Consider the following 14,632-nt stretch of genomic DNA (forward strand, 5'->3'; position numbering starts at 1 on the left):
CATTTCCACCTTTAGCAAAACATGATTCCAGTTTTCCCACCCCCACTCCCTGTTCCCATTTCCCTTCCCCACACGCACCCACTCACTTCCTGATTGACTGCAGACTATATAGTAAAATTGAGTTCTGCTTAGCTATACCTTAACTAATCATTTTCCTGAAATTAAACTAACCAATCCTAACATATTGTAACATGATTATGTAACCAATTCTATCCCACCACCTTAATTAGTTTACACCCAGCAAAATTAATTATACAGCAGACAGGAACAATCACAGAACCAGACAGAGATTATACAGACAAACAATAGCAAAGTGGGAACTATAATGACAAAACAATACAGAAGTGAGGATTTCACATCCCAGCTATTGATAAGTGAGTTCTTGCCAGACAGGATGCTATCAAACTAAGTTTCCTTTTACATCTTCTAGGCACTTCCCTTTCTCTGGAGGTGACAGGCATTATCAGGACAGGAGAGTATTCCTAACAGCCCAATAGCACCTTCTTTCAATGTGACTAGTTTGGAATGTGAGGATGTGACCGGTCGCTTTCCAGCTTATGGCTGCCTCTGTTGCTTAGCCAAAGGCCTTAGCCTAAGAACAGGGCCTAAGACTGTCACAGTAAGAGAAAGACCTTACACCGGCAGACAATGATTTTGATTCTTTCTTTTATACCTCTATAACTAGCCAAGTGATAAGAATACACCTAAATTCTTAGAGTACAGGCCTTTACAGACAGGCCTGAATATCTATATCCTAACACTATGGTATCCAAAATGCTGTGTATATAAGGCCTTCCAGATTTCTGATTTTCTATGGTCTAAAACTGGAAGACTTTATTATTAGAATATTAATTAATTTAGGCTACCATTTTTAGTAGAATTGGGAAGTTAAATATTTAATCAGTAGTGACTACAAATTTCTGTCTTTGTGCTTGTTAAGTAAGCTAATGTTTCATTTCATAATACTTTTTCAGATATTATGGAAGAGGGAAGCAGTATTGCAGTATTGGTGCCAAATATTGTGGAACAGGAAGCTGTACTGATTTCTGAAACGGTCATTGGCTCAACACTAGAAAGCAGTGAAGATCATAGAAAATGTAAAACTGATCCTCTAATCCATGTTATCCAAAAATTAAGCAAGATAGTAGAAAGTGAGAAGTCACAGAGATGCCTTTTAATAGGGAAAAAACGTTCCCATCCTAATACTTCTACACCATCTTTTGAAACACAAGATCTTTGTGAGATCCCAGCTAAAACAATGGAACTGCCTGTTATTGGCATTAAAAAGACTGATGAGCTACAAGCAGATTATGTAACCAATTGTCTTCCACAAAGTAAAAGAAAGGTTATATGCTACCAGTGTGGCCTATGTAAATTTCTATCACCATCTCTTTCTATACTACAAGAACATATAAAACAACATGGTCAACAGAATGAAATTATATTAATGTGCTCAGAATGCCACTTTGCTTCTAAAAACCAAGAAGAACTTGAAGTTCATGTCAGAATTCACCATGAGAATGATGGCAAAAACCAGCCAAATGTGCAACAATGTGTAAATCTCTCAGCTTCAGCTTTGCAAGGGCCAGTGGAAGGAAGTGTCAAAGCAGGCACTGATCAGGCAGTAAATCTGGACTGTAAAGGCATAACTCGGTCTACTCCTATAGCTGAAATGGGTGGGAGAAAATGGTATACTTATGAGCAGTATGGCATGTATCGGTGCTTAATTTGTAGCTACACTTGTGGTCAGCAAAGAATGTTAAAAACACATGCATGGAAACATGCAGGTGAGGTTGACTGTTCCTATCCTATATTTGAAGAAGAAAATGAGCCTGCTATCTTGTCAGATGCAACTGTAACTCATACACCTCATAGTGTGGATACAATTGTTCTCTCTCTAGAAAATAATGAACTAGACATCCATAGCGACCATTCTCTTCAACTCCAGATTTGTAGCTCTGAGCAACTGTCATGTAAATCTCCACCGGTGGTAGAAAATGGAAGAGAGGAGGAGGTCCTAAGTCAATCAACAGCCCTTTCCCCTACTGGAGAACCGTTAGAGGAAACCATATCGGATACAGATACAGAGCAAGATAATTTGATAACTGATAGCCTACTTTCATCAGCACAGAAAATCATTAACTGTAGCCCAAATAAGAAAGGTCATGTTAATGTAATAGTAGAGCGCTTGCCAAGTGCTGAAGAAACTGTTTTACAAAAGCCTTTCTTAATGAACACTGACATTGAAGCTGAGAAAAAATTAATCTCAGAGGAGTCCCAGGTTGTGTGTGAAGGACCTGGTGAAGTTTATCACTCAGATGAAATTGAAGAAGTAATAATAGGATGGAGCAATACTGAGAAGAAAGATGATGATTTAATCTCTAATAAAGGCATAGCAGCTGATGAAAATGCCCCTCCTGTGCGAAGAAGAACAAATTCGGAGTCTCTGAGACTGCACTCGTTAGCTGCAGAGGCTCTTGTTACAATGCCTATCAGAGCTGCAGAACTAACAAGATCCAGCTTTAGGGCCTTCGCTGCGGTAAACTCTTTAGATGCAGATACAGGACAAAGACAGTCGGATGGCGCTTGTGCAGCCCATTCTAAAATGGTATCATCACTTAAAAACCCTCCAGAGGGATTAACTAGTTTAAACCAAAGTGACTGTGCAATAATGGAGCTACAGAAGGACAAACCAGAGCTATCAGAAGCACCAATTAAAATGGGCATTAGTATGTCGCTGCTCACAGTAATTGAAAAATTGAGAGAGAGGACAGATCAGAATGCTTCTGATGATGACATTTTGAAAGAATTACAGGACAATGCACAATGCCAACCTGTGAATGACATGAACATGCCAGGAAGTAACCTGGTAGAGTACATACCTAATGTAGATCGACCATACCGCTGTCGCCTATGCCATTACAGCAGTGGCAATAAGGGCTACATAAAACAACACTTGAGAGTCCATCGTCAAAGGCAACCATATCAGTGTCCTATTTGTGAGCATATAGCTGACAATAGTAAAGATTTAGAAAGCCACATGATCAACCACTGCAAAACCAGAATGTATCAATGCAAGCAATGTGAAGAATCCTTTCATTATAAGGTGAAGTTATTTCCTTTGCATCTGTCTAGAATAGCAGTTTAACTGTTTGCTACTAATTAACTGTTTTATTACTTTCTTTTAATTAAACTAAGTTAACCACAGGAATTATCAAAGTATGGCACCTTGGCTGCAACGTCATTACAAATGGAGACTATTAGAACTACTCTTGTACTACTGTATTCTTGCAACGTGTCTTGCAACCTCAAGTTATTTACTTTTACATGTCCTCTGTTTCTTTGTGAAAAATATTACATTTTCAGTGAGAGTCATCATAGTGACCCATTAATGCCCTACTTCTGGCCTGTTAACCTGTAGCAATAACAGGAGGGAATGGAAGCATTAGGAGGGGATAGTCTAGATAACCTAATAGTCCACTTCAGAGTGGTCTCAAACATGACCCCTCATTGGGAGTGGGTGCAAAACCAGAGATGGTTCTTCTAGAACAAGGTTTCTCAAATTCATTGCACTACAACCCCCTTCTGACAACAACAGTTACTACATGACACCAGCAGTGGAGACTGAGCTCGCCCAAGCCCTGCTGCCCCAGGCGGGGGGCCTGTAACCTGAGCCCTGCCACCCAGGACTGCAGCTGTTGGGCTTCGGTCCTGGGTGGTGCGGCTTTGGCTCCAGCAAGTCTAAGTCAGCCCTGGTGACCCCATTAAAATAGGGTCCCGACCCACAGTTTGAGAACCGCTGTTCTAGAAACTTTAGCCCAGAAAAATCTGCTGAGAGATAAAAATTTCTTTATTTCTCATTCTGTTGCTGCTTCATGGAAAAGATGTTATGCAGGGGACCAAATCTGAAAAATTACAGTCCAGAGCTGAATACTGTGCCACGGTCACAGTTTTAGCCTCTCTGTTTAACACATTAGTGTTGCAGGATGATGCATTTATATGTGAATTTAGTGCTTATGAAAAGATATCAATAGCACTGGTAACTGTAGTCGTTCAGTCATTCACACAATTGGGACCAGCACAGGCAATGGCAGTGCAAACTTGCCCACTTGTCCTGTTCAATCTTAATTTGGGAGGACAACATTTAGATTAAAGTAAGTCACCTCCATAGTTGATGAGAATTTTTGTCATGGCCAGTAGAAGGTGGAATGACATCTTTCATCTAAGCCTCTGGATAATCACCAGAAAACATAGGCACTACTGATCTGGTCCACATTTGAACCTGTGAATTAGAACTGATTGCTTCTCTATCCTATTACCAGTAACCTGAGCTACCCAGTCCTCTTTTCTCCTATTTTCCTCCTATCCCCATCCCCCGCATTTCACTGAGAAGAAATTTTTCCTATTAGGATATTATTATTCTTTGAGAGTTTCAGTATATTACTATATTATATCTGAATGTGAAGAAAAGTTTAATCTTAAAATTATTTTACATTTAGAAGAACAGGAAGTTACTTCAACAGGTCACTTTTTTCTAATGATCGATTTTGCTTTTTAAAAAAAAAACTTCTTGCTATTTAATATCTGTCAGATATCTAATGTCTACTCTTTAAAACAGTCAAAAGCATTTCATTCATTGAGTTGTCATCTTAGTACCATTTTTTGCATTTTATATGTTGTACAGTTAGTCAATTAACTGAGGCATTCTGCAAATACATATGAGCTAATGTAAACAATAGCTTTGCAAATTAGTGCAACATGAAGTGACCACTGTGTATTTATAAAAAGAAAAGGAGGATTTGTGGCACCTTAGAGACTAACAAATTTATTTGAGTATAAGCTTTCGTGAGCTACAGCTCACTTCATCGGATGTAGCTCACGAAAGCTTATGCTCAAATAAATTTGTTAGTCTCTGAGGTGCCACAAGTCCTCCTTTTCTTTTTGCTGATACAGACTACATGGCTGCTACTCTGAAACCTGTGTATTTATAGAGTCTAAACTTAAATATTTTAGGGAAAGGTGATTTGTTTTTTTGTTTGTTTGTCTTTTAACAGAGTCAGCTGCGAAATCATGAGAGAGAGCAACATAGTCTTCCAGATCTGCTCTCAACAGCAACATCTAACAAACTAATAGTTTCCAGCGAGGCAGATGAAAGAGAAGGTACTGTATATATTTTTATATAAGATACCAGTAAAGAGTCAAATTTATAGTGTTGTGTGTTGTATTATGAGCTTATGTTTCTCAAAATTTTCATTTAGGCAGAAAATTGTTATGCTTAATCTCAGCCCAAATGTGTGCAGGGTTTTCAGAAGACTTGGGAAAATTGCATGGTTTTGATATACCCTATCAGCATTTGACAAGCAGTGTCTTTAACCAGTTGAGATATTTTTGTGTGTGTGCACAGGGATAGCTCAGATCACTTCTTTTTTAAAATATCTATTGCCGTGGATATAGTCCTTTATGGACTCATGTCCTTTGAGTTTTAGGAAATATTTTTAGAAAATTGCATAGTGGATGTGGAAAAGATTTTTTTTTTTTTAAACTGACTTTCAAATAAGCATACTCACATGGACATGCTCTTGAATGTCATACTTCAAAATTATTTTATTGTATCTCTATTATGGAAGCATTAATCATAATATCACTTACATATAGTAGGTAAAAATATTTCCCAGTTTACATGAGGGGGAATAAATAAACAAAGCATCTGTTTCCTCTACCACTCTTTGTTGGTCTTTTTAAATCTAGTTTGTAAGCTCTTTGGAGCAGGAACGGTCTCCTGCAATATGTGTGTATATATATCACTTAGCACAATGGGACCCAGATCTCAATTCGGGCCTCTAGGTGTGTTGTAATGTGTATAACAACAAAGTGGCTAAGGGCCCAGTTCTGTCACCCTTACTCATGTTTTGTAAGGACAACAGTAATCCCATTGAAATCAGTGGGACCATTCATGGAGTAAGGAAGGTATTGCTTAATGTGAGCAAGTATGGGCTGTTAGTAATTTGCCCAGAGCCATGTGGTAAGTGTCAGAATAGAGTTAGAAATATAGTTCCTGGCTCCCAGTCCCATAGTTATGCTACTAGACCATCCTGGCTCTTATTTACTGGCTCTGACATTAAATATACAAGTCAGAAAAATCAGTTATTTACCTCACCAGCACTAAATAAATTTACCTGTTAGCTTCCTTTTTGTCCTTCTGGAAGCCACCTGGGATTTAGATATATATAATTCCAGGAGATTGAGCTTTAGTGTTTTGTTACTTTCTTCAGGCCCAAGTTCAAGAAAATGCTAGATGAGTTTTGTAGGGGTTTTGTTTTGGTTGGCTGATTTTTGATGGGGCATGGGTATGCAGGAAGAGCTCCTTAGTAGAAGAAAAAGCGTGCTTCAAGCACACCTGTCATTCTTCAAAAGAAATAACATGAGCATTTTTATAGAGGTGATGGAAAATAAGTGTTGCTGGTTTTGCTTTGGTATAGATGTTTGCACAGCTGTGATTATCACCATTGTCAATGCTTGCAATTGTTTAACCCAAGATTTTTAGAAGTGACTAATGATTTTGGGTGCGTCAGTTTTTGGGTGCCCAACTTGAAACACGTGAAATGGGCCTGATTTTCAGAAGGTGCTAAGCAGCTCCTCTAGAAAATCTGGCCCCATTTAAGGTGTTTCTGTTAAAGACCCAAAAATTGAAAGAACCAAAACTGCTAGTCATCTTTGAAAATCTTGCTCTTTAAAAAAAATATTTTTTTTTTTGCAATTCTTGCAAATTAAGGACTTGATCTTGTAATTCCTCTGCTAGGGAAACTCCTATTCAGGAAGCTAGGCCTGACCTAAATTTACTTTAAACATTTTAATAATTTTTACTCATTTTTACCTTACGTAAAATGTTACGGTCATTCATTTTAGATGGATATTTACCCGAAATTAAAGTTGGTAACAGGATTTGAGTGAAAATGTTTCTCCTTTTAAACTTTCATTAAACTATATTTTGGAAAGCTTAAATTATTTCAGAAACAATTTACAATCAAATTATGGCACCACCACAGTCCAGATGCCATCGTGTCAAACAGATATCATCCCTACAAAGCTACCCAAAATAAAGAAATTTATGGCATAGCATCTGTTTATATGAGAGATTCTGAACTGGAACAGTTTCATTTTTTGTTTATGAAATAGTCAGTCCAAACATCTCTTTATTCATCATGTTATACAGTAAACTTAAAGGAAGCATTATAACACTGGATATTATTGGATTGTAAATGCCTAATAATGGACTATAGTAATAAGCTGTATTATAGGAGCACCTGTTCTTGCTGCTAGAATAAGGATTGTCATTTCCCACATACACAGTGCACAAATCTCTTCCAAAAAAACCCACAAAATCATGTGGGGAGGAAAATAATTCCAAACTGGCAATTTAACTACAGCCCGGAACATATGATGGATCATAACTTAACTGCATTTTGTTAAAGAATAAATCTGAACTAGTGACTAGTATAAGAAATTGCTCCCAAGTGGGTGCTGACTGGTGGTTAGCCACGTCTAACTGCAATAGAGGATTCGTTTGCAGTATCCTTTTATCTTGTTAGCTACTGTTTCTTTAAAGCCATCTAACTAATAAATACCTAATTCCTTACTAGAAAATAAATTCAGAGCCAAATTAATTCCCACTAATGGAACCTAGCCTTTCTACACTTTGTGGTAAAAAGTTCACTGAAGCGGGAGAGCAATAGCAGAAGCCATTCACAGTTTCTGCTCTGCTGGGGGGTCTGGACCTTATTGGTGTCTTGTGCTAGACCGAAAGCATGTTAATCTCCAGAATACACAGATATGTATCCACCTGTATGAACGAGTGTGACAAAAGCGGTTAATACAAACTTAAGGCTGCCATGCTAACTGCATGGAAGGTTTTTTTGTACAGTAATAAAATGAATGAATTGTGGGGAAAGTTCTGATGTACCTTGCTTTCATCAATTTTAAGGCTGAATCAAAGAATGTAGGCCCAGTATCATTCCATGTCACTTTATCTTGTAGAGATTTCAGAACACTGAGCAATTTTCCACCATGTGTTTCAGTTCATGGGTGGAGCAGACTTAAGCATGTAGGATCACTTTTTTGTTAAATGTGCATATATACAGTTATCTAATTTTTATGTCCATTGAGTATATGTATTGTTGGCAGAATAAATTCTTGGTAGCATCAGCCTAGAGGTCCAGTCATTGCCACTTGATTTTGCATGTTGAAGCTCTACTATTAGCCACTTTTGGAGTGGTTTTCACTTGGAGGATAAATCAGCTGTCTGCAAACCTCAAATTAATGTAAAGTATTTTTAAAAAATACTTTCACATCACTTATTTGTCCAACTATGAAACAAACTGAAATAAAATGTAGAGGAAGTGGTTTTTGCATGTCTAATTATAATAGGCTGTTCACTCAAATGTTTGCTCTAAAGAATCAAGAAGAACAAGTTTGTATATTTGCATATCATGACATTAAATTTAAAGTAAGACTTTCTTTAATTACATTTGGAAAATCATGGCTTTGCTACTTTATCTCTTTAAAAATGTTGCTTCCAGGTTAGCATTCTTTTCGGATCCCCTTTTTTAAATTGTTAGCTGCATTTATATCTGTCTATCACCTTTTACCTGAGATCTGGAATACTATTAATGTATTAATGTAACCCTCAGCAGATGTTTAAACCCCTGTTTCGTCAATTGCTACTATCTGGAATAGAGCTAGTTGTAATGGTATCAGAGTTACAAATTAAAAGAATGTCTCAAAATTCTTTTTAGTAACCTCAGCACTTTTTATGTAGTCTGTCAGATTTCAGTTTTGGCAATGATTATAATCAAATGTTGATCGGCACTAGGATCTTGGGAGACTTTAAATCTTAGAGTTTAATTCAGACTTACTTTATTCTTCTCTGATATTTTTTGTTATTGTGTGTCTGTTCTTTACCAGTTTTATCTTTCCGATTCCTGACCTCTCCTTTAGGTCAAGGCATTTGGGCTGGGCTTTAGTTCTGGCAAATTACAGAAGCAGTTCAGTTTTGTCCACGTGCTTTCTCTTGTACACGAGGTCTGGAACGCTGTTAACGTAGAACACTCAGCAGAAGTTTAAACCCCTGTGTATGTCAGATTCTGCGATCTGGCAGCACAACTAGAACAGCAGTTTAGGACTCCCATCTTACCACTGCAGTCCTGGCTTTTAAAGCTGATTGTTTTTCTCCTTAAGACAGCAGATTAAATGGGGTGATGTTCCTTCTGTGGGGAAAAGATATGCTCTAGGAATTATTTTGGGGAAGTTGTATGGTCCTGTGTTATATAGGAGTTCAGTCTACATGATCACAATGATCACTCTGTCAGGAGCCACAGAAAAGGATGCTTCCATGAATGCTCCCATCCCTTAACCCTGCCAGGGAAGGGGGTCTCAGTCTGAGCTGTTCATTCATGCTCCTGAATCTATCCTCCCTCCTACTTCCATACCAGAGGAAACTCTGCTGAAGTCACCTCCACAAAAACTGGTTCAACCTGTTCAGCTCTTGGGACTCAGCAAATTGGACTATCCTCGCCACTCAAAAAATGATCAAAATAAGCCCGAAACTCTCCCTGACTCCTCTTCTTCTGCTACTCTTCACTCTCATTTCCCCTATCTCAGCTACTAGGAGTAATTCAAGAGTTGATAAAGGAGGAAGCATTGATCAGGTTGGTTTTTTTTTTTTTTCCCCCAAACCAAATTGGCAAGAAGGCCATTGTACATGGACCTAAATAGAGATGTTGCTAAAATCACTCCCTCTTTCTAGGAAGGAACTCCTATCCCAGGACTAATCCCTATATCACATTTCAGAATACCTGAGCCTGACAGCCTGGCTATTGACTGGCAAATCTTAAACAAGACAGAATACTCCTAGCCTCACACCGGCCTTTTATGCACTTAGCATTCACGAGGACAAAATTCTCCTGTTAAAATAGAAGGATCAAATGTAGGAAACCAGACCTTACAGTTTTTCTGGATTTCTTTCCTGAGTCTAAGACTTCCCATTATTGTTTAAAGCTGAAACACACGATGCAATATCAAACGCAGGCTCATGTAGTGTCTTGTAGGTTGCCTGGTGGTGTCAATGTTCCTTATGGCAACGTGTATCCAAACCAACGGGTAAACCTTTCTTCCCTATCTGGACTCTGCTAACAATATTACAAGCCCTCATGACCCATCCATTCTACCTGATGGAATCTAATTCCCCTTTTTGTGTATGTGTGTGGGTAGGTGGTGAGGAGGAAGGCAGAGTTCTGTTTCCTGTTCACAGTCATGTCAGCAAGAAGAGTTTTTGGAATCTCTGTTCTTACAAAATTTGGAACTTGTGTCTTCAGCAAAGGACATAGTTGTCCTTGAACCCCAGAATCATTCATTTCCAGGTCAAGTTTCCTTCATACTTCATAGGAAATCATCCTTTCTTGATTTGCCCAGTTCAACACCCAAGTATAGCATGTAGTAGATATGAGAAGTGCTGTTAAAATATATCTGAGTAAAAATGACCATTTCAGGAAAATGTCTAGATTTCTCTCCTTTCCTCTTAAATGCCTGTGCCTGAAATCTTTCTCATCTGGGTGTAGCGAGTGTGGTATGATTGATGCTTATTCAACTGAAAAGAAACCAGTCCAGAAGGGATGAGACCCGCTCAACACAGGTTCTGAGGCAGAAAGAGCATCATCCACTATGGTGGAAATCTGCATGGTTGCCACATGATCTGCCACATCAGTATATGTTTATAAAGGTCTAGAAGGTTGACCTTTGTTCCTCTGTGGAAGCATCCTTCAGCAGGAAGGTGCTCCAAGTGATGGTCCCAAAATTGGTTATTATTTTTAGGGACAGGTGACATTCTCCCTTCTGTCCGAGCTATTTCTCCCTCCTACTAACTTTTCCTTTCTGCTTGCCATGTCACAAGTCTCAGATAGGAGAAACATCAGGATCCAGAATGGAAAACTTGTTACTTGATTACTTTGGTTCAGGGACTCCTCTCTACCCCACTCTGTCCCACTTGAAAAGTTTTCCAGTAATCTACACCCTGGTCATTTCAAGGCCCATGTATGTATCTAACACAGTTAGGTATTATTAAATGTAATCTACTAATAAGAACTTGGTATGAGGATGGAAGGGTTGTAACCAAGCTCCAGAACCTTGTTGATGAATCTGAACTATCTTCCAGTATTTGCAAGAAGAAACACACAGCTTAAATGTCTTACATTGGCTGAGATGTCAGCCCCAGAAAGGAAATATTTAGGTATTTCAGACTGAAAAAAGTTAATATTTTCCTCTATTTACACTCATTTTTTAGTTCTTACAAAAATCTAGGTTTTCTCCTTAATGGTTTATATCATACCTTAAATCTGAAAATCCCAAACTCTTTTAAGATGATGATGGGGTATGAGTGGGAGATAAAATGGCTCTCCTAGCCAAATCTTTTTCAGGAAGCCTTTGATTTTGTTTGTTCTGTTAATTGTTTCTTTTTCTTAGTGCCTACCTTTTCCTTGGACTTGATTCTGCAGTGCAGTGAAAATGCTGAGCCCAGCAGTTTCTATAGCATCACTTTATAATACTACAAACCTGAGATTATGACCTGACTGCAGGAATCAGAGAAGGGGAGAGGCTGGATTGTGAGGGAGAATGTACTTCCTAAAATATTAATAGCTCTAATAAATAGCAGGGAGCATGCAGAAGAGACTGGTAAACTAAATTTACATTTATTATGTATAGATATCCATTTCTAGTTTGTTTCAGTGTTGAAGTATCACTTCAAAATGTTGATAATTCATGTTTCATAATTTTATTCAGTCCTGAAACTATTGTCCTAGAACGTCCTATAGTAGAACAAATATATTTCTAAAACAATGAAATGTATTATGTACAGGGAATAAGCCTTCAGTCCAGAAACTCTATAGATGCGATGTGTGTGACTACGCAAGCACAACATATGTTGGGGTACGAAATCACAGACGGATTCATAACTCTGATAAGCCATACAGGTGAGTGTCTTAATTGTTGTTCACTATCGCTGGGCTTTTGAACAGCTTAACTTAAAAGTTTAAATTGCTCATGTGTTTATTTTAAAAGCAGCAAAGAGTCCTGTGGCACCTTGTAGACTAACAGACGGATTGGAGCATAAGCTTTCATGGGTGAATACCCACTTCTTCTCTACAAGGTCCCACAGGACTCTTTGCTGCTTTTACAGATCCAGACTAACATGGCTACCCCTCTGGTGTTTATTTTAATGACAGTTTGTTTTTAAGGGTATCATTGTAGAAAGCATTTAAAATCAGTTTAAAAGTTTTACTAAGAGGCAAATTAAACTAATCCATTCAAAAATGGAGGGAGCTGCTGGCTCACTCAAACTATATAGTTAGGATCCAATAAGCTTCTTGTGATGGTGCTACAGTATGTATCTTCAGTTGTACATATCTGCTGTTTTTTCTGAATTTGAAACAATGAAATGTGACAATTTGGAGGGGGAAATAATGAAAACGTTACCATATTTTACATTAGATAATTCATTAATGTCTTCAGTTGAATTGTGGCCGATTTCTGGATTTCCTGTACAGTTGAGTTCGTTTTGGAGTCATTCCACTGCAGAGCGTTATGCCCAGTCATATTTAAAACTTCAAAAGCTTTGTTTTAAACTGGTAAGACACAAATAACAAGGTTCAAATACCTCAGTGGAGTGGGGAGAGGGCAACCGTGATTATGGCTACGTTTTAGTCATGGGTATTTTTAGTAAAAGTCACAGACTAGGTCACAGGCAGTAAACAAAAATTCACGTCCCAGGACCCCCACTGGTGCTGGGGGGAGGGTTGGCGGGGCTGGCAGGCTCCCTACCTGGTTCCGCAGTTCCCGCCCTGCAGCAGCAGAGTTTGGGTGTGGGAGGGGACAGGGGGTTTGGGCACAGGATGGGGTGAGCCGGGCTCTGGGCAGCGCTTACCTGGGGGGCTCCCCAGAAATATCGATATCCCCCTCGCTCAGGTGCAAGGCAGAGGCGTGGCCGCCTCCGCCTGCAAGCACCACCCCTGCAGCTCCTATTGGCAGTGGTTCCCGGACAATGGGAGCTGTGAAGCCAGTGCTCTGGGCGGAGGCAGCACACAGAGCTGCCTGGCCAAACCTCCACCTAGCAGCTGAGCGAGGGGGATGTCGCCACTTCTGGGGAGACCCCCAGGTAAGCGCCGCCCAGAGCCCACCTCACCCTGTCCCGTGCCCCAACCCCTGCCCCCTCCCACACCCAAACTCTGCTGCTGCTGGCTGTGTGGGGAGGGTGGCCCGAGACTGCCCCAGCAGCAGCCGGTGTGTCTGACGCAGGGGCAGCCTGAGCTGCCCCTGAGCCCGATGCACCGGCCTCTGCAGAAGTCACGGAAAGTCACGGAATCCATGATTTCCGTGACAAACCCACAGCCTTAACCATGATGTATTAAGCCCTGCATGATATTGCAAAATTCTGCCCTTTACTTTGCCCCTACACCACTCAGTTTTCCCATAGGTTTTCAATAGGTTCACTGTTACCAATCTTAGATAAAAGACATTTTAATAATTTCCTCATAGGTCTATATAAAAGCTTCAATAATTTGTGTTAGTAGTCTGTATTACTCTGGGGGTGGGGTGTTTTTTTAATAATAGTTCCTTTTCTATTGCAATTTTCCATTGATTGTTGTACAGATTCAAACAAATGTAATTCATACTCACTCAGTGTGGCACTCTATCCCTCTCTAGTGGCTGGACAGCAGAGGTTAGAGTCCTTACCAGGCTTTGAGCCAGTACAGCTTGGTCTTTTAGTTCATGCAGTGGAAGCTCTGAGTTTTAGATATCCAGGTCTCAGGTTCAAATCTCACTGCTGATGACTCAGCCAGCTGCGTTGTGTTACACAGAAATAAACCATAATTTGTTTGTGGCAGTGCTTCAGTATTGGTGTTCTAGAATGTTTTTCCAAAAGTATACTTACAGGCAGCTGGAAGATGTTTTATCACAAGCCAAATGTGGGATGTCATAGCGTCTTCACAAAGATCTGGTAAAACTTGGAGATTTGCTTTAGAATCAAAGACTTACAAGAAGAGCCTTTTTATTGGGGGGCGGTGGAAGTCCCTCCTTTAGATTCACAAGAGTTCTTCATTCAAACTTGACAGTGCTGTGGAAAGCCAGGGTTCCAGCAGGAAAGAAAGGAACAAACCAGAAAATATCAGCTACAATCAGTGATGGCTGGTTCTTGAAATAAGTAGTGAGGTGGTAGGTACCAGAAATCCTCCTTTCCTGTCCCCACTCCAGCTTCCTACCCTCCCCATGCAAGTTGGCCAGATTGTCAATGTGAAAAAAACAAGGACAGCATTACAGCGTCTGACCTGGATGGCTTTGGTGAGAAGGTAGGGAAGTTCCCAGTGAAGTGGGTAGAAAAATGGACTCTCATTGCTCTCACCAACCTCTATCTAATAGAATGAAAAACTGAAACCCTTTACTATAAAAGATTGTGTAAGAGAGAAAAATATGTATTCCATTAAGACCTTGTCTAGATTACAGCTTACTTCGGTATACTTTACGTCACTCAGAGAGGTGAATGATCCATACCCCTGAGCGACGTAAGTTATACCGACCAAAGCAC

At 39.5% G+C, this 14,632-nt stretch overlaps 1 protein-coding gene across 3 annotated transcripts in view; it reads left to right on the forward strand.

Annotated features, from left to right (window-relative positions):
- The window catches only part of ZNF507 (zinc finger protein 507), a 47,880-nt gene that overhangs the window by 11,510 nt on the left and 21,738 nt on the right, over positions 1 to 14,632 (forward strand). For all 3 annotated transcript variants that reach the window (XM_074968707.1, XM_074968709.1, XM_074968708.1), the window contains 3 exons: positions 975 to 3,106; positions 5,055 to 5,160; positions 11,909 to 12,023. In XM_074968707.1, the coding sequence (XP_074824808.1) occupies positions 980 to 3,106; positions 5,055 to 5,160; positions 11,909 to 12,023 (2,348 nt within the window). In that variant the 5' untranslated portion in view covers positions 975 to 979. The remainder of the gene's footprint in view (positions 1 to 974; positions 3,107 to 5,054; positions 5,161 to 11,908; positions 12,024 to 14,632) is intronic.

This window comes from Natator depressus, chromosome 12, assembly GCF_965152275.1.
Source record: "Natator depressus isolate rNatDep1 chromosome 12, rNatDep2.hap1, whole genome shotgun sequence".
Taxonomy (NCBI): domain Eukaryota; kingdom Metazoa; phylum Chordata; order Testudines; family Cheloniidae; genus Natator; species Natator depressus.